This window comes from Chrysochloris asiatica, unplaced genomic scaffold (assembly GCF_000296735.1).
Source record: "Chrysochloris asiatica unplaced genomic scaffold, ChrAsi1.0 scaffold00074, whole genome shotgun sequence".
Lineage (NCBI taxonomy): Eukaryota > Metazoa > Chordata > Mammalia > Afrosoricida > Chrysochloridae > Chrysochloris > Chrysochloris asiatica.
This window is the reverse complement of record NW_006408592.1, coordinates 12,952,110-12,973,519: the sequence shown is the minus strand read 5'-3', so window position 1 is coordinate 12,973,519 and position 21,410 is coordinate 12,952,110. Positions and strand designations below refer to the sequence as shown.

The following is a 21,410-nucleotide window of genomic DNA, read 5'->3' as shown; positions in this document are numbered from 1 at the left end:
ATGTAACTTGCTCCTCCTTCCTCCTGAGGACAGCTAAATAATGTTGACATGCTGTTTATACTCTGTATTTTGATAAATAGTTTGTATATATTTAAAAATTCTTGAGGAAAGCTTCTACAGAAAGACAGCCAGAACACCTTTGGGCATATGAAAGTCCGGATGCAGAGGGGAGACCCTCCTAAGGCAGCTCAGATTTCTACAGTTGATGAAAACTTCAGGGATCGCTTGGCCCTAGCACTTGATTTCACACATAAAGAATTGAAGCATAATGGTGAATAATGAAGGTTTTCAATTCAGAGATGCCTGGGATCAACTCCCAGCGTCATATTAAATTATATGATCTTAAGTTAGTTAATATCACTAGGCCTTAGGCCTAGAGGGATAATAAAATAAGGATAATAATAGTATCTAACTCACAAGTTGTGTTGAATACATGAGGTAATACATATAAAACATAATTATGTAACATAAAATCAGTAGTAAACAAATGATAGTCCTGGTACAGTGCTATAGGATATGTACTTGACGGCAAGGTCAGTCTGAATTCACAAGGTTGGCAGTTCAAACTCACCAGTGCTCCTCAGAAACCCTATACAGGATCACTATGAGTTCAGAACCGTCTCAATGGCACGTACCAACAACACTAGCAGTGATTATGTGCAGTGGAGTCAGTTATAACTCACAGCAACCCTGTATAGGGTTTCCGAGGCTGTAAATCTTGATGGGAACAGAAAGCCTCATCTTTCTCCCACAGAACCGCTGGTAGTTTTGAATTACCAACCTTGAGATTAGCAGCCAGACTTGTAACCACTGCACTACCAGAGCTCCTTACAATAACAACATTAGTATTACTAATACTCAAAGACCCAAAAGAGGCAGGTAATCTATGGAGCCACTGATCATTGCTCTTAACATTCTTCTCTAGAGTCTTGCAGTGGTTAAAATCTAAATGCAGACAAAACTCTGCTAGGTAATACTCAGACTAGCAGCTAGAGCAAGAAATCAGTAGGGGCCACAATCTTACCATTGGTAGGCTTCTGTCAGTCCTGATCTGTAAAAGGAAAATAACAAAATTCATTTAGGGAATGGCAATAAGACCGATACAAAAATTCATAGCCATCAAACTGATTTCAAATTACTGCAATCTTATCACATAGAGAAGAACTGTTCATAGGGGTTCCAAGGCTTTAATCTTTACAGAAGCAAACTGACCCATCTGGTGAGTTCGAGTGCTTAACTTTTGAGTTACCAGGATCCTTCAAGACAAATATACTACTAAACAATTACTCTGTGTTGTATAGTCATTATAAATTTCATTATAAGTAAGCATACAACAACACAGGCTGTGTTCTCAAACAATAGGCAAAATAGCTGTTGAGCTGAAACTTTACACTATGGTATGCTACCCAATAATCCAAGGTATTATTGAGTAAGTGATAGGGAAAATACATACTACAGAAGAAAGTAATGTCCAGAGCCCAAAGGAAAGGGCTCCTTTGTGATGAACTATTATTACTAGCCATGGTATTTTCAATAACCTCATATGCATGCAAAACCTGGACAGTGAATAAGGAAGACCATAGAAGAATTGATGCCTTTGAGATATGGTGTTGGAGGAAAATATTGAAAGTGCCATGGGCTGCCAAAAGAACCTATAGATCTGTGTTGGAAGAAGTGCAACCAGAGTGTTCCTTGGAGGCCAGGATGGCCAAATTTTGTCTCTCATACTTTGGACATATTGTCAGGAGGGACCATTCACTGGAGAAGGGTATCATGTTTGGTAAGGTGGAGGGTCAGCGAAAAAGAGGAAGACTTCCAGCGAGATGGATTGGCACAGTGGCAGCATCAATGGACTCAAGTGTGGCAACAGTAGTGAGGTTGGCCCAGGATTGGGCAGTGTTTTTTGTTCTGCTGTGCATAAGATCGCAATGAGTCGGTACTGACTTGATGGCACCTAACAACAACAACAAAAAATTGTTACTAGCAACAACAGTGCTATTGTTACTGCTTCAGATTGTTAGAAGGTTTAATAGAAAAAAAGAATACAACTTTTCTTTTACAAGATTAAACTAAGAATGCAGATTCTGTGGCTGCTTTCACAATACTGTTGCAAACTGGTTCTTGTCTAATTTGAGAGACGTTAAAAGTTTAAGCTCTTCGTCTTTATTAGAGTGAACTTCAGCCCTTTACAAAAGTCTTTGGGATCATAGTATATTTGCAGTGGTCAGAACTCAGAAAGATTCATATATACAATAACATGGAAAACGTGAACAAAGGTCATAGATAGACCCTGAGAGAAATATACATATCCATCTCATTAGGAGAGAGAAATTTGGATATTATCAGATATTAGGTAAACATTTAATCACTGTAAGGAAAGGTTTCCTGAAGGAAGGAAGCAAGCAAAGAAAACAGACCAATTAATCTTTCAACAAATGAGGTATCTGGCCATGTGTGATTTTCATAGTTCTTTTTTAAAAACTCAGAGACTTCTCAGAGTCCTTTCCATCTAAAGGGTCTAATCTTCACGACAATTTCACAATTTTCCCAGAACTTTTTAATACTATAGCAGTAATAAGGCTTTAGAAGTCTGATAAAAATTTATCCCCAGAAATCCCCCCTCCCTCCCGCCCTTTCTTCTGGATACTAAACTGTAGAACAATTTAAATTATTGGATTACAAAACCGAGTTACCCAATTTGTAGGTTAAGATCTTGGAAAAGCATCAGCTATTTACGTATTTCTCCACTAGAAAAAGAAGACCATAAGGATGGCTAATTTAACAGGCTATATTCAAACAAACATGGCTTCTCCAGGTTACTAGGAAACCAAGTATTATCTGGAGAGAAGGACTGAACCTAGTCATGAGAATGCCTTTCTTATTTTATTGTTTTTAAGTCTGGCAAAGTAAAAGTTGAGTATCATGGTAAACAAGGGTTTCTAACCTTGGTTAGTTTAGGAAGTCAATGTGGTTTGTTGGCAGATCATGCATATAAAAGACTGGTAGTTCAATCAGAAACTAATTCCCTACATCTCATCTCCAGCCTTCAGTATGGATTACATCTCAATGTAAAGAAAACAAAAATCCTCACCACTGGACCAATACACAGCATTCTTATCAATGGCGAAAAGACTGAAGTTGTCAAGGACTTAACTCTTCTTGCATCAACTATCAACACTCACAGAAGCAGCAGTCAAGAAATCAAATGACGTATTGCATTAGGCAAATCTGCTGCACAAGACCTTTTTAAAGTGTTGAAGAGCAAAGATGTCAGCTTGAGGACTAAGGTGCGCCTGACCCAAGCCATGGTATTTTCAATAACCTCATATGCATGCAAAAGCTGGACAGTGAATAAGGAAGACTGTAGAAGAATTGATGCTTTTGAGTAATGGTGTTGGAGGAAAATATTGAAAGTGCCATGAGCTGCCAAAAGAACCAATAGATCCGTTTTGGAAGAAGTGCAGCCAGAATGCTCCTTGGATGCCAAGATGGCCAAACTTCGTCTCTCATACTTCAGACATATTGTCAGGAGGGACCAGTCGCTACAGAAGGATATTATGTTTGGTAAGGTGGAGGGTCAGAGAAAAAGAGGAAGATCCCCAACGAGATGGATTGGCCAAGTGCTGTAGCATGGATGGACTCAAGCGTGGCAATAGTAGTGAGGTTGGCCTAGGATCGGGCAGTGTTTCGTTCTGATGTGCATAGGATTGCTATGGGTCGGTACTGACTCAATAGCACCTAACAACAACAACAACAACATCTCCAAAACATTTTCTATAATTGCCAGGTCACAAACAGGGCATTAAAGAAAAGTTACTCAAATAGCTATATCAAAACCCATAGTAGAGACTCCTGGCAAGATGGTGGACTAGGCAGACATACTACATGGACTTTCTACAATAAAACTTTGAGACCAAATGAAATAGTTGTTGTTAAGTGCCATCGATTAAACAGACACAGATGAAAATTCTGGCACCCTGAACTTCAGAAGAGAGGTTAGAAAGGTGGATGGAGTGCTTGCTGGGAGAAGGGCAGAGAAGGGACAGTGAGATAGGGAGACTGCCTGGTGAGCAGCTAGCCACAAGTGGCTCAACCATCTTGTGAGCAGCTTTGACAGCGTGGAGAGGCCTTGCAGAGCAGGGGTGAGCAGGAGACAGGAAAGGTACAAATTCTTCTTTCCACCCATGCTCCTCTAGTGATCAAAGGTATGGCCAGCTTCCAACCTCATCCTGGGAGTTTGGAGCACAGACCCTACTCTCTGGGAGTTTGGAGCCATGTGGTTGGGAGCCACATCAGTATGAGTTGGGGGATGGCTGTGCTGCTTTGGTGCCTGGATTCAGGTGGGCTTTGTTCCAGATCTCTAAAACCCGCAGAGCCACCAGACCAGTATTTAACAAGGTACTCTGCCCCCAGCTTCCTGGTGGCCCTAACAGATACGGAAATCAGTTTCATGAAGGGCCCCCACGAACTACTTCTGGACTGAGTACCCTGAACATAGATGATACTGAGGCCAATAGGAACTCCACCTAGGGCCAGGAACTCTGCTGTCACATCCCTCACACAGCCACCTGTGAGTTCCTTGAATTGTAGGAGCCTCCCCCCACCCCACAGAGATTTAACCCCTCTGGGTCCAACAACTGCACTGTTTGTTTTTACAAAAACATCTCTACGATGCCCCAGAGACAACAGACAATTTTAACTCACACGAAAAAATGAGAAAATGGCTCAAACAAATGACCAAGATGCAGAGATAGAAAACATTTCTGAGGAAAAAGGTAACGGAACTAAGTGAGCGTGAATTCAAAAGAATGATTATTTTAGTACCTTCAATGGATTGACAGAAACATCAAGAAAAGCAAAGAGAACAAAGGAATCTTTAGAATTAAGGAAAATGCTACAAGAACAAATAGACAAAATAAATGAAAAATTTGAAATAATACAAAATTTGCAATTAGAAATCAAGTAGATTAATACTAAGATTTCAGATATGGACAATACATTGAAAAGACAAAGGAGAAGATTAGAAACAATGGAACCCTGAATTAGTGTACTTGAAGATAAATCTCTTAATACTAATATGCTAAATGAACAAGCAAAATAAGAGGGGAAAAAATCTGAAGCCAGATTAAGAGTTATGTGGGACACCATGGAGAGAAACAATTTATTACTGACTGGAATTCCAGAACAAGAAGAGACAATAAAAAACACAGAGAAGCTTTTCCTCCCTGGCTGTCTGAGCATCTGTCACCATCACGAATGACACAGTAACTATGCAAACCAGGAAGTTCACGACTAACTGACTACTTCAGCGGAAACAAATGGTCATTGATGTCCTTCATCCTGGGAAGGCAACAGTACCTAAGACAGAAATTCAGGAAAACTTGCCAAAATGTGTAAGATGACACCATATGTCATCTTTGTGTTTGGCTTCAGAACCCACTTGGTGGTGACAAGACTACTCACTTTGGTATGATTTACAATTCCTTTGATTATGCAAATAAAATGAACCTAAACACAGACTTGCAAGACATGGCCTTTATGAGAAGGAAAAAAACTTCAAGAAAACAGCGCAAGGAACACAAAAACAGGCGGACTGCAAAGGCCAGTGTTGGTGCTGGCAAAAAACGTGCTGGAGACTGGATAACAGAAGGAATAAAGATTCTGCTATGACTTGATCCACGATGATTGTGGATTTTTTGCCAGAGGATTAATAAACCCTAAAATCTTTTAAAAAAATTTTTAAAAAAGCACAGAGAAAATGGCTGAAGAGTTGTTGGAAGAAAACATCCATAACTTCATGAAAGATGAGAAGATAAGTATACAAGAAGCTGAGCAAACCTCAAACAGCATAGATCCCAAAATAAAATCACTTAGACATATCATAATCAAACTTTCCACAATGAAAGACATAGTAACAAATCCTGAGAGTAGCTTGATAAAAATGAGAACCAATAAGATTAAGCTTGGATTTCTTGGCAGAAACCAGGATGGCAAGAAGGCAATGGAATGACACATACGAAACTATGAAAGAAAAGAACTGCCAACCAAGAATCATATACCCAGCAAACCTGTCCCTCAAATACAACAGCAAAATCAGGATATTTCCTGATCAACAGAATTAAAGGAATTTGTAATGATCAGATAAACTTTGCAAAAAATGTTAAAGGATGTTTCATAGACTGAGAACCCAAAACAGCAGATAACAACCTGAGATTACCATACATGATAAGACAACCTGAACTCAATCCAGACTTAGAAGTATTCAAAGTAAAATCAACCTACAAGACTGAAAATAGGGAACCAGAGATATCAGTGTATAGTGAAGTTGAACTACAATGCAAAAAGAGGAAACAGTGTAGATACAGAACTTCCAAATGGCAAGGAAGTCACGTAGTTTCAAGATAAAACAAAGCGTTTTAAGCAGAGATAAAATTAATAAATTACAGGGCAACCTCAAAGAAAAAGAATCAACCTGCACATCAAAATAAAAAAGGAAAATCAGAAAGACTTAGTAAACATTAACAGAAATGAAAATGAAAAGAAAACCCATAAAGAAAATGAACTCAGCATAGAAAATTATGTGGAACAAAGAACCCATCAGCACCACAAAAAAACACACAGAAAAATGACAGCAGTCAATTTATACCTATTAATAATTACACTTAATGTAAATGGATTAAATGCATGTGAAAAGACCTAGATAGAAGAATGGATAAGAAAAAAGGATCCTACCATATGCTGTCTATAAGAGACATATAAAAAAGATGGAGACAGTCTCAATGCCTTTCAACAGAAGAATGGTTAAACAAACTTTGGTACATACACACAATGGAATACTAAAAAATACTGAAGAATAATGATAAATCTGTGAAACACCTCACAACATGGCTGAACATGGAGGACACTCTGTTCAGTGAACTTAGTCAATCACAAAAGGACAAATATTGTATGAGACCAATTTTGTAAAAAATTAAGAAAATGTTTTCTTGATAAAAGAAACATTCTATGTTGGCTATATGGTGGGGGGAGTTATTCACAGACTAGAGGGTAGACACGTTACCATGGGTGACAGGGGCATGCAATACACAACAAGAGGAAGGTTAGCAGACGAAAGATGAAGGTAGTGGGAGACACAGGGAGAATGTGTTAAAGTGAAGAGGTAAATTCCTTTAACTTTTAGTCCATGGAGGAATTGCAACCATATAATGAAGGAGCTCTGGTAGTGCAGTGGTTACAAATTGGGCTGCTGACCTCAGGGTCTGCAGTTTAAAACTACCAGCTGTGCTGCAGGAGAAAGATGAGGCTTTCTGCTCCCATAGAGCCTTGGAAACCGTGTATAGGGTCGCTATGAGTTGGAACCAACTCCATAGCACATAACAACAACAACAACGAAGCACAGTATATGATTTATTGAATGTAAAACTGATCGTCTGCTCTGTAAACCTTCATTCAATTCACAATAAAAAGTTATTGTAAAAAAAAAAAAAATCCTAAGAAACCCATAGTAGAGAACCTGAAGAAGAGAAGTCCACTTATTTTAATTGTACTGTAGCAATTTTTACTAGTTTTCTTTCCCATCTTTACCTTCTTACTGGTTCAAAATCAGCCTTTATTTTTGTCCCTATATGAATATTCCAATCATAACTCAGAGTAAATTTTTTAAAAGCACAGGAAAGAGAAATATAAGGAATCACTTTTCATCCTTCATTTTTTAATAAAGCAACTTCCCCATAGTAACTTTGCAAACAGTGGCAAATACTATTATAGCTTGGACTCCTGTAACTTGTTCTGGCCTCTGAGAAACGGAAGCTGTGAGGGGTTAAGTAGTCACTTGCTCAAGGTCACACACAGTCTAAGATTTAGGTCTATCAGGTGCCAAAGTCCAAAGTCCATGGGTTTTTCTTTGCCAGGACTCCCTCTAGCATTTGAGAAAGGGAAGCTCAGAGAGGGTAAGTAATCACTTGCTCAAGGTCACACAGAATCTAAGATTCAGATGGGTCAGATGCCGAAGTCCAAAGCCCATGAAACTTTTCTTTGCCACGACTCCCTTTGAGTATCTCATCCGTAATTTCTGAACAGTGTTTCTTCTAGGTCTGACCAATACCTGGCCAACTGCTGCTCCAAGAAATGATACCGTTCCTCTCTGAGGCTTCCTCCAAAGAGCTCCCCAACTCCTGGAACCAGAAGATCCACAGCAGCAACCTAAAAAGAAAACGAAAATCATAGCACTGTTACATTTCCAGTGTGATTCCAACAACAGCTTCTCAAGCAAGTGGAACTTTCATTTTGAGAATTGTCTATTTAAATGTTTACCAGAATCTAGTTTACTTAACCTAGCCAAGGTCTTTGTTTCACTATCAAATGTTTACTATTAGTTTTCGAATGCATGTTATAGATGACTGAAGGTGGGCAATTTTCTCTCCCCTCTTGCACCATTTATGTGGACTACATAACAAAGATGTGCTTTCTTAAAAACAGTGAAATAAATGCTAAGTACAAAAATATAGAAAGTATTACAAACTATGAAATATTAAAAAAAATCACCCATCACCATGCAGAATTGCATTCTGAGAAATTTTTTTTCAGGTTTCTTCCTAGTATGTTTAAAAAGACTGTGTGTGTGTTAGGTTTCATCCAGTTGGTTCTAATTCTTAGCAACCCTATGGACAACAGAGTAAAAACTCTCGCACCATCCTCACACTCATTACTAAGTTTGAGGTCACTGCTGCAGCCACTATGTCAGTCCATCTTGTTGAAGTTCTTCCTCTTTTTTTGCTCTCTACTGTACCAAGCATAATGTCTTTCTCTAAGGACTGGTCCCTCCTGATAACATATCCAAAGTACACAAGATGTATTTCATCAATAAGTGCTTCAACTTATCTTTGCTTTCAGCAGGCAAGAGTGTGTCATCTGCATATGACAAATTGTTAGTGAATCTTCCTCTGTAAAAATGGCACAGCATCCCCTCGTTCTGACTTCATAAGGAGGTAGGAGAATCAAAATCACCATTGGCCCAAGCTTGACTTCTGTGAGGTGGAGGTCAGACATGCTTTCACTGTCCAATATTCTTTACCAATTCTGACATCAACAATTTCTCCCACAGTACTCTTTGTTTCTATGTTGAGTTAAATAATTCATTGTAATAGGCACACAGAAGTCAAAGATAATAGCCATGGTTTTGGCACATATTAGAGAAGTTAATAGATACTACAATTCAGGATCAGAAATAGCCCAGGAGACAGCAGTTCTCTGGTTAAGGAGTGCCTCTTCTCAGCCATATTCACAGGCGTATCTCTTTCATCCTTGGCTTCTTAGCTATATGGCTGTTTGGATTCTGCTCTGCTCAGGTTAAGTTGCAAAGCTCCTTTAGTGTTGCCGATAAATGCTCAAGTGACAGCCCGTTCTGCAAGCCAGCCTCCTGTCTTAAAATACTCAGCTTTACCGGTTCAGTGGGTCAGGAAGCCCACCACTATCTCTACTGTTAGTGCTGCTGCCACTACCCTGAACAGGGATCTCAGAACCCAAAGGATGTTTGTTCCCTGCTGTGGCTCTTCTTTCTGGATAGTTGTGAGATTCCCAGTTCCTGCCATTGAGATGGCTCACATTATACCCAGTGGGATGGCAAAACTGACCAATGCCCATGTTAGAGTCCCAAACACCCTATTTATATGGCCCCACCCTCTCATTTGATAGGAGTGGTGTGGAGCTGCAGGAAAATGCACTGGACTAAAAGGTCAGTTTGAACTTACCAGTCTTTCCTTGATACTCCTAGACAGGGTTGCTATGAGTTGAAACAGATTCTATGGCACTTAATAACACCACCATCATAAAGGCTATGGCTTGTTGTTGTTGTTAGGTGCCATCAAGTTGGTACCTACTCATAGAGACCCTATGCACAACAGAACAAAACACTGGACAGGTCCTGGGCCAACCTCATAATCGTTGCTACACTTAATAAGGCCACTGATGCTGTCACTTTGCCAATCCATCTCGCTGGGATCCTCCTTTTTTTTTCTGACCCTCCAACTTACCAAACATGATATCCTTCTCCAGTGACTGGTCCCTTCTGAAAATATATCTGAAGTATGAGAGACGAAGTTTGGCCACCCTGGCCTCCAAGGAGCACTCTGGCTGTACTTCATCCAACACGGATCTATTTATTCTTTTGGCAGTCCACAGTACTTTCAATATTCTCCTCCAACACCATAACGCAAATGCATCAATTCTTCTATAGTCTTCCTTATTCACTGTCCAGCTTTTACATGCATATTGTAGTTATTGAAAATACCATGGCTTGATTCAGGCACACCTTAGTCCGAAAACTAACTTACCACATCCTCCAATCTTGATGCTTTGTTCTACTTCATATAGTCCAGCTTCTTGGATTATTTGCTTATAATATAGATTTACACATACCCTCTCTGATTTTAATCCACACACATAGTATCCCCTTGTTGTGTGTGAATGTCTGCCTCTTGGTCTAGGTACAGTTTCTGCATGAACTAGACCTATGGACAGGTTCTCTATTAAGTGTTCTAGAATGCCCATTCTTCAAAGAACTATAGTAGACATGAAAAGACATATAAAATTTACCACTCTAAATGGTCTTACCTAGAATTATCCAATAAATACTTTTCCTATGTCAGTAAAATAATTTCACACACTTAATGTTTGATGCTTACATAGTTAACTAAGTAGACATCTCATCATTCATTTTCGGGGCTCTCCCTTTGTTGAACATTTAACATTAAACAGTGTGGCAATGAAGATATTCAGATATAGATTTTTCTTTGATTTGTAGTATTTTGTTAGGATACGAAAAATATGCTGATTCTTAAGCAAAGAGGTACAAATTAAAATAAGATGCCCTTTTGGAAAAGCTTAAAAAATGAAAACAAGAACAATTGTAGATAAAAGAATACAAAACCAATATTGTCAATACTGTTCAGCAATTTGGCAACATTATTGAAAGGCTTAAAATTGCAATATGCTTTGACTCGGCAATAGCAATACTAGGAACTAGTCCTAACAAAATCATTAGAGATGTGAAAAAAGATTAGCACACAATACATTTATTATGGCGTGGTATTGTTTTAAAGCACCATAAAGTCGCTTCCAATTCATATCGACCCTGCATAAGGTTTTTGAGGAACGGTTGGTGGGTTTGAACTGTCAACCTTATGGTCAGAAGTCCAGGGTTTATCCTACAGTGACACATAACTTATAATTTAAAAAAAAAAAAAAAAAAAAGGAAGAGTACAGCAACCGGAGACTGCTGGATTAATTTTAGACCTTGACAGAAAAAAGACTGATGTACACATGAGCTATATTATCTTCTTTATTAGTCACAATTATTTGTAAATCATATCTTAATAGGTTATGAAATCAAAACTGGGTAGTAAAGTGAAATAAAAGGTTAAGACAAGAGTTTATAATATGACCTATCTAATCTAATCTAATGAAATGAAAACAATAGTATTGCTCCGATGATGGGATTATGATTTTTTTAAAAACTGTTTCTTGATTAGATACGAAACTTAGGGGGCAGTGAGTTTATGTTACTGAGAGAGGAGCAACTCAGAAATTGAGGGTGAGATGGTTACACAACTCAAAGAATGCAATCAGTGTCACTATATGGTACATGAAGACACGAGTTGGCGTATGTTTTGTTGTGCAAATGCTCAACATTAAAATAAAATTAAATAAAGAGATTGCTTTTTACTTATTTTCATTTTCTTATTTTCTACAAAAGATGTATTTTACTTTAGTCAGAGGAAAACAAAAAAAAACTTTAAATAGGAGAAAATAACAACTTATTACTTTAATTTATATTTCTTCAATTACTAGTAATGTTTAATGTTAAAAAATAAATGTTTATTTGCTTTCTGAATTACTTGGTTACTTTGCAACTCCTTTTTTTGGATGGGTGTTTTTAAGCCTGAATCAGAAGGTAGAAAACTCAAGAAAGATTCAATACAACTTTTAGTTGGGGGCTGCAGCCGCGGAAACCAGGTAGGGTACCCTCCAGTGAGAAGGGAGGGGGATCCCACAAAGGAAGTGCTCAAAGAACAACTCCAGAGCTCTGGATCTACCATAAGATCCAGGACCTCAGTCTCCTAAACTCGCATGTGAAAACATCATACTATTAAGGAAAATAAGGGCATCTTAGGAATCTGGAGGCTGGACCGCCTAGGCGACTACCCCGCCCTGGCAGAGTCTAGAGGGCGTGGCTAAAGCCAGCCCGGTTTAGAAAGCAGCGTTTTCAGCAAAAGCTAAAAAAAAAAAAAAAAGAAGAAGAAGAAGAGAGAGAGACCCGCAGGAAACTACACATTTATCCCTCTCTCTCTGTCCCAAGTTCATTTCTCAGCCCCGGCATCAGGCAGGACAGTTTTCCCATGGTACTGAGTGAGAGAGGGAGCTGGGCGGTGTCCCTGAGGGCCCAAATCTGAGGCTGTGTATCTGAGCCAGGGTGGGGCACCTCGCCTTTCTCCCAGGTAGCAGCTTGGAATTTCCAGCTATTGTTCTAGCAATCCGTGGCTGCTGTGCTGCCTGACCTGCCTGTGTAGGATCAACACAAAGCAATCTTTAAAACTACAGCATAATAGGGCTCAACCACCCTGAGATTTGTGCTGTGCACACCCAGATAACTAACTAACCTTCAGAGACAAAAATAGTGGATGATCTTTCTCCCATTAACTCACCAATATCTACCTGCACACTAGAACTTCCAGCACTAGTGCAGCACAGAATAGGTTCCTACCTCAATCAACCTGACCAGGGTTCTGAGGTGAAGCGTCTGAGCTGGGATGGGGCACCTTGCATTTCTCCCAGGGAGCAGCTTGGAATCTCCAGCTATTGACCTTGCAACCCACGGCCACTGTGCTGCCAGAGTTCGCTGTGCAGGACAAACTCAAAGCGATCTATAAAACCCCAACAGAACAGGACTCAACCATCCCGAGATTGGTGCCGAGCACACACAGATAACTTACTGACCTTCAGAGACAAAAATATTGGTCGTCTTTCTCCCATTAACTTCCCAATATATATCTGCCCACCTATATGGTAGTGGCTAGAGGAGGGGCCTGAGAGAGGGGTTACCTCCATCCCCTGCGGGAGGCTTCTATTTGCACACACATTGATGGTGTAGCACAGGACAGTTGACCACAGCCAAATCTCTGCTCCAAAGTGGTGATTTTTGTCTATGTGTTTATATTACTTCTGCTTTTGGTCCTTTTGATCACACATCTTTCCTGGAGGTGGGAGCTTTTCCTCCCTACATCACCTAAGAAGAGGCAGCAATTATGGCCATATAGCCAAGCTATATAATAGCCAAGCTATATAATACTCCACCACTGAGACAAGACCTAACAACACCTGCTACGCATTACAGGCGATAAGGGAAGCCTATCTCCTGATCATATTAATGATAATAAAAATAATGATCATGACGAATAAGAGGCTACAAACCTTACTGAAACACGTCCAAAAACAGAAGAGAGTAGCTGATGCAAATGAGCTGGAGACAGACAAAGGCTTTATAGAGGAGGAAGAGCGGGTTCTGGATATGCCTGAGAGGGAATTCAGAAGAATGATATGGAAACAAATTCAAATTCTCAGAAAAGGGGTCAAGGAAAATAAGGAAGAAGTAAGGAAAGTACTACAGGAACAATCAAATAAGATTGACACAGCATTGGAAACAATTCAAAACCTGCAAAAATATTTCCAGATGATCAATAATAAGATATCAGAAATGGACAATACTCTGAAAGAGGAAAGGAGCAGACTAGAAGAGATGGAAGCCAGAACTGGCGATCTGGAAGACAAATCTCTCAATACTGCCAAGATAGAAGAGCAAGTAGCTAAAAGGATAAAACAATCTGAATAGAGTCTAAGATTCATGCTGGATTGCATAAAGAGGAATAATGTAAGAATTATTGGCATTCCGCAACAAGAAGAATCAGAGAAGTCCACAAAGGAGATAGTTGAAGAGCTTCTTGAAGAAAATTTCCCTAACATATTGAAAGATGAGAAGACAAACATTCAAGAAGTCCAATGTACCCCAGGAAGGATAGACCCCAAAAGAAAGTCTCCAAGACATATAATAACCAAGCTCTCCAAAATCAAAGACAAGGAAAGAATACTAAAAGCGGCCAGGGAGAAGAGAAATATCACTTATAAAGGCAAGCAAATAAGATTAAGCTCTGACTATTCAGAACAAACCATGCAGGCAAGAAGGCAATGGGGAGACATATACAAAGCCCTGCAAGAAAAAACTGTCAACCAAGAATCGTTTATCCAGCAAAACTATCAATCAAATACGATGGTGCGATCAAAACATTCTAGGATAAATATGATCTGAGAGATTTTATCAAAACCAACCCAGCACTTCAAAACATCCTAAAAGGAGTTCTGTGGACTGAAAACCAACAAGAACAGACAGCAAACAGAGATTGACAAGTGTGGCAACACCACCTGGAACACAGTCAACAGATAGCATAGTTCAGAACAGAACAAGACTGCAACAACAAAGTCAAAGGAGCTGAGAGATCAACTGAAGACGAAAAGTATATGAATGTCAAAGAAGGGACAAACGTAGCAACAGAGACCGAGGTGGTGGGAATTACAGGTTACAATCGAGTATCTTAAAAGCAGAGAAAAGTTAGTAGACTACCAGGTAATCCCAAAGAAAGTTAACACTTCACAAGACATCATAAAAACGAATTCCCAAGTGATATGGAAACTAGGAAGAAACTGACAAGAAACAGCACAAAAAACACAAATCCAATACAAGGAATGCAGAACAAAAGAATGAACAGCACGACTAAAAAAGTAACATATTGACAGCAATCAATTCATACTTATCAATAATTACACTGAATGTCAATGAATTGAATGCACCAATGAAGAGACAGAGAGTGGCCGAATGGGTAAGAAAACAAGATACATCAATATGCTGCCTGCAAAAGACACACCTTAAACACAAAGACAAAAACAAACTAAAAGTTAAAGGATGGATAAAAATTTACCAAGCTAACTGCAACAATAAGCAAGCATTTTAAGCAAGACGACATAACCATAATAAATATATACGCTCCCAATGAAAGAGCACCAAGATACATGAAGCAAACCTTACTGGAAATGAAGAAATAAATATATAAATCGACAATTATAGTGAGAGATTTCAACACACCACTCTCGAAAAGGGACAGAACAACCAGAAAGAAACTTGACAATGCTACACACGAACTAAACACAATCAGCCAACTGGACCTCATAGATGTATACAGAGCATTCAATCCAACAGTACAATATACATTCTCTTCCAGTGCACATGGAATATTTTCCAGAATTGACCATGAGTTAGGTCACAAAGCAAGTCTCCACAAATTCACAAGCATCAAAATCTACAGCGCATCTTCTCAGACCACAATGCTATAAAACTAGAAATCAACAATAAGAAGACCAAAGCAATAAAGTTGAATGAATACATGGAAACTGACCAACACCCTGCTGAAAAGCGACTGGGTAAAAGAAGAATTTAAACGTGAATTCACAAAGTTCCTAGAAATAAACGAGAATGAAAACACAACATACCAAAATCTTTGGGACATGGCGAAAGCAGTCCTGAGAGGACAATTTATTGTGATAAATGCACACATCCAAAAAGAAGAACAAACCCAAATCAACACATTAACACAGCATCTTCAACAATTAGAAGCAGACTATCAGAGGGAACCAACAGTCAGCAAAAAAGGGGAAATAATAAAGATAAGAGCTGAAATAAACGAGATGGAAAACCAAAAAACTATAGAAAGAATCAACAGGACAAGAAGCTGGTTCTTTGAAAGGATTAATAAAATTGACAAACCACTGGCAAGACTAACTAAAGAAAAGAGGAAGAGGACACAAATAAATCACATTAGAAACCACATGGGTGAAGTCACAACAGAACCAAACAAAATCAAAAGGATAATAACAGAATACTATGAAAAGCTGTACTCCAACAAATTTGAAAACTTAGATGAGGTGAATCTATTTCTAGAAAAACACGACCTACCTAAACTTACTCAGACTGAAGTAGAAAACTTGAACAAACCCATAACAAGAGAAGAAATTGACCAGGTCATCAAAAAATTTCCAACCAACAAAAGCCCAGGCCCAGATGGCTTCATGGGTGAGTTCTACCAAACATTCAGAGAAGAACTGTCACCAATTCTATGCAAATTATTCCAGGACATAGAAGAGGATGGAAAACTCCCTAATATTTTTTTATGAAGCAACCATAGCTCTCATATCAAAACCAGGGAAGGACATCATTAAAAAAGAAAGCTATAGTCCAATATCCCTCATGAACACAGACGCAAAAATTTTCAACAAAATCCTAGCCAACAGAATCCAACAGCACATCAAAAAAATAATGCATCATGACTAAATGGGTTTCGTAAAAAGGATGGTTCAACATCAGGAAAACAATCAACGAAATTCATCATATAAATAAGAAAAAGGAAAAGAACATGATCATATTGATTGATGCAGAAAAGGCATTTGACAAAATCCAACATTCATTCTTGATAGAAACACTCAACTAAGTAGGAATTGAAGGGAAATTCCTCAACATAATCAAGAGCATATTTACAAAACCAAAAGCCTACATCACGCTCAATGGAGAGAAACTGCACCTTCTCCCTGCGAACAGGAACCAGACAAGGATGCCCTTTATCACCGCTCCTATTTGATATTGTGCTGGAAGTTTTAGCCAGAGCTATAAGGCATGGTGAAGAGATTAAAGACATCCAAATTGGCAAAGAGGAAGTAAAACTCTCCTTATTTGCAGACGATATGATCCTATACATAGAAAACCCGAAAGACTCTGTAAAAAAAACTACTAGACCTCATAAAAAGATTCAGCAAAGTGGAAGGGTATAAGATCAACATACAAAAATCAATTGGATTTCTCTATAGCAACAGCGATAGCAATGAAAAGGACATTAGGTAAGCAATACCATTTACAATAGCCACACAAAAATAGGGACAAAGGAAGAAATATTTATGAATAAACATAACCAGAGAAACAAAGGACTTATACAAAGAAAATTACAAAACACTACAACAAGAAACCAAAAGAGTTCTACAGAAGTGTAAGAACATATATCATGTTCCTGGATAGGAAGACTCAACATCGTGAAAATGTCAACAATGCCCAGAGCAATTTACACATACAATGCAATCCCAATCCAACAACATTCTTCATTGTAAGGACACTTACTACATTTATATGGAAAGGAAAGAGACCGAGGATAAGCAAAGCACTGCTTAAAAGGAAGAACAAGATTGGAGTTCTCTCACTCCCCGATTTCAAACTTTACTACATGGCTATATGGTCAAAACAGCCTGGTACTGGTACAATGAAAGATACATAGAATCCAGATATTAACCCAATCACTTACAGCCAAATGATTTTTGACAAAGTGCCTAGGCACAGTGCATGGGGAAGAGACATTCTCTTTAATAAATGGTGCTGGCAGAACTGGAAAGCAATATGTAAAAGACTGAAACGACCTTTGCCTCACACCCTATACAAAAACAAACTCAACATGGATTGAAGATCTAAATGTGAATTCCAAAATTATGATGATCACCAATGTAAAAATAGGGACAAATGTGAAGATGCTAATTCAGGGCATATACAGACAACCACACATTTTGAAAAGTATACAAACAAAACCAGACAAAACAGATGAGTGGGACATACTAAAAATTAAAAACTTATGTGCATCAAAAGACGTTCCCAAAAGAGTAAAAAGGGAACCCACAGAATGGGAAAAAATTTTTTGCAATGACACATCAGACTCATTTCTAAAATATATAGGAAAATACAACACCTCTACAAAAATAAGACAACCCAATTAAGAAATGGGCACAGGACATGAACCGACACTTCACCAAGGAAGAGATCCAGGCAGCCAACAAACATATGAAGAAATGTTCACAATCACTAGCCATTAGAGAGATGCAAATCAAAACAATGATGAGATATCATCTCACACCAGCAATAACAGCAAAGATTAAAAATGTTGAGAACAATAAATTCTGGGGTGTGTGGATAGAATGGGACATTCCTGCATTGCTGGTGGGAATGCAAAATGATACAACCTCTCTGGACAGAAATATGGTGCTTACTCAGAAGGTTGAGAATAAAAATACCACATGATCCAGCAATTCCTCTACTTGGTATTTACCCACAAGAAATACGAGCCATAACACGAGTAGATATATGCACACCATTGTTCATAGCAGCACTATTTACATTAGCAAAAAGATGGAGACAGCCAAAGTGCCCATCAACTGAAGAATGGATAAACAAACTATGGTACATACACACAATGGAATATTATGCTACTTGAAGAATAACAAGGAAGCTGCAAGCCACTGCATAACATGGATGAACCTTGAGGACATTATGTTGAGTGAAATTAGTCAGTCACAAAAGGAGAAATACTGCATAAGACCACGACTACAAAAGACTAAGAAAAAGAACCCATACTAAAGGGGGTGGGGGAGATTTTTTGCTGGTTGCTGGGATGTGGGGGGAGGGGGGAGGGGCGGGACAGAAAGGTAAGAGTACAGGGTAGGGATTAGACACAGGATAGTTTGGGTGCTGGGAAGGGGAGCAATATACTAAAAGGGCGAGGGGAATGTTAGAACAAAGCAGATGGGAGAACAAGCAGGCAGGTTTGCATGGGCTAAGTGGGACAGAGGTAAATAATGATGTATGCACAACCTTGGAACAACAGGGCTCTGGGGTATAGAAATTGAGACATGGTTGGAATGGGGAAAAGGGGGTAAATAATGTTAAGATTCTTGGCTGTCTTTTGAATCTTGGTTTTCCTTGCATTACGTTATAAAACAGACACTGGAAGGGGAGAGAAAGGAAAATTCAGAAATATCACCATAGAAGAAAGCTTGTTAAGTCCGTCTTCTTCCTTTAACTGATTGGAATACCTAAAATGGGGCTACGATGTGTCCAGTGAAGAGGCTTCCTGCAGAGCCTCTGCATTACATAAGACTATAGGTGGAATCCTGGTAACGTAGTGGTTACTAATCAGGCTGCGAACCTCAGGGCCAGCAGTTCGAAATTAACAGCTGTTCTGTGGGAGAAAGGTGAGGCTTTCTGCTCCCGTAAAGATTTACAGCCTCGGAAACCTTGTACAGGGTCGCTATGAGTCAGAACCGACTCCACAGCACATAACAACAACAATAACAACATAAGTGGAATTCTGAACAGCATCCAGAATCTTCAGAGGTGGGAAATTTCCCCCTGAGAGGATGGGCAGACCAGTCTGGATAGGCTAGAAGAACAGAATATACTTCTTGAAAGAAAGACTGACAGGAAAAATACAAAACAATAGAGGCAGACCGACTGATAATTACAAGAACAAGCAAGTTGCTCGCCCAGGAGACATCAAGGCAAGGGGTCAGGTCCCCTTAGAGTAAACCCCTTTCCAAGACTAAGACTCAACAGGAATACACAGTCTGATTGGTGACCATCTTTGCCACCAATAAGGGGAAGTGAGGGAAAAACAGCTATGAGGCTATGAGCTAAGCCCTACAACGTTCAATAGACTCCAATGAACCCAGGTGGAGACCTGGTTGGCTGGCAGTGTGACAAGACCTGGGGACTCTTGGGCCCACAGTCAGTGACATAGCCAAGGAGGACTAGAATGGAGAGTGAAGTGTCCAGCTGATAAGAAGAGAGGGCATATACACAAAAACACCCACACTTACAGATAATACCCACTCGAGCTGGCTTCAATGACTGCATGATCAGAGCTCAACCAGAGAAGAAAGAAGAGGAAAAAAAGAGTAATCTGATGCAATTTGATGAACTTGACCTATACCTATGGATGCAGTAGCTCAAAAGAGGGAACAAATTTTTACAGCAAGGATCATTCCCACCCACTCCATACACAGAGTAGACAGGGATGGGCAACTTGGACATTGGCTACCCAAAATGGAGAGGCCACAAAGGCAAGAAGTGACTGGCTTACAAGCTTTCAAGAGGGTACCTAGATCTAGAGGGTGTGGAGGAAGGTAGAATCTCCACTGAGTAGTATCCAATCTGTCTAGGCGGGGCTGAGGAAAGGAAATGCGGATGGGTCTCTTGTGATACAATGGTGAATAATTGTGATTATGGGTTGTAATTGTGAGGGTTGTAAACGTGCAAGTAGACATTTTGTGGCAAGGAGGGGAGTGATTAACTTTGCAGGCTAGGAGCAGAGGTCCCTGGAACCATGAAGGGAGAAGAGCGGAGAGCAGGACCCTACCCAGAGAAGCAGCGATCCCCAAGATGGAGGCACTGATAATGTGGAGAGATGGAACAGCTGGGGACTCTGGACCCAGGGAGGGAGAGGGCCTGTGTGCTGGGGGGTGGGGAGGGGCGGGGGAGCAGGCTTGTAGGATGTACCCTTTCCCTTTTGTTGGCTGGTGGTGTGTGGAGGGGATTGTATTGTAACCATGGCAATGAAACAATATTCGATAGGATGAATGTAAAGCTAATGTTCTCCCATGTAAACTGCAACATAATTCACATTAAACTTAAAAAAAAAGTAGGAATGTACAAAACACAATTTAAACTGTAGATAGTTCATATTATAAACTATTGTCTTAACCTTTATTTCACTTTACTACTAAGCCATCTACTCAATTTTGATTTCATAACTATTAAGATATGATTTATAAATAATTGTGACTAATAAAGAAGATAATAATGAAAGACTGTGCCCCAAATGCTGCATACCTCATCCTCATTACTGTAATTAGAGCTCACATTGGGTAAAATTCTCTGCTGGCGTAGTGGTTAAGAATCAGGCTGCAAACTGCAAGGTCAACAGTTCGAAACTACCAGCTGTTCCACGGGAGAAAGATGAAGCTTTCTGCTCCCGTAAAGATTTACAGCTTCGGAAACCCTGTGCAGGGTCACTATGAGTCGGAACTGACTCCATGGCACATAACAACAACAACATGCTGAATTAGAGTGAGACGGAATAGAGATTAACTAATAGTTTGTACTTTTACTAAATCTCTTGCCACTCAAAAATGTGATGGAAGAGAAAGTTGTCATGTTAACACTGCCTGATGACCACATTTTAGGTAACAATTCCCCATGAATTTCTTCCTGTTAAGTGTTAGCGAGTTGGTTTTGACTCATAGTAACCCTGTGTAGGGTTTCCAAGGAGTGGCTGGTGAGTTTGAAATGCTGACCTTGTGGTTCAAACTGACCTTGAGGTTCAGTCCTTATGGTACAGTGGAATACCAGGACTCCCTATGAACTTGAAGGGCTTACAATAAACAAACAAGTATGATGTGGCTTCATAACATTTGTGAAAAATCCGAATGAAAAGACAGTGGAA

General features: G+C 39.4%; 1 protein-coding gene and 1 pseudogene across 1 annotated transcript in view; one reads left to right on the top strand and one right to left on the bottom strand.

The window, feature by feature from the left end:
* The window catches only part of NARS2 (asparaginyl-tRNA synthetase 2, mitochondrial (putative)), a 226,749-nt gene that overhangs the window by 5,360 nt on the left and 199,979 nt on the right, over positions 1–21,410 (bottom strand). Inside the window, exons 12-13 of the mRNA XM_006864984.1 lie at positions 8,105–8,202; positions 1,025–1,051 (exon numbers count right to left, since the gene is read on the bottom strand). Coding sequence (XP_006865046.1) covers positions 1,025–1,051; positions 8,105–8,202 — 125 coding nt within the window. The remainder of the gene's footprint in view (positions 1–1,024; positions 1,052–8,104; positions 8,203–21,410) is intronic.
* On the top strand, positions 2,770–5,670 carry LOC102833526 (annotated as a pseudogene).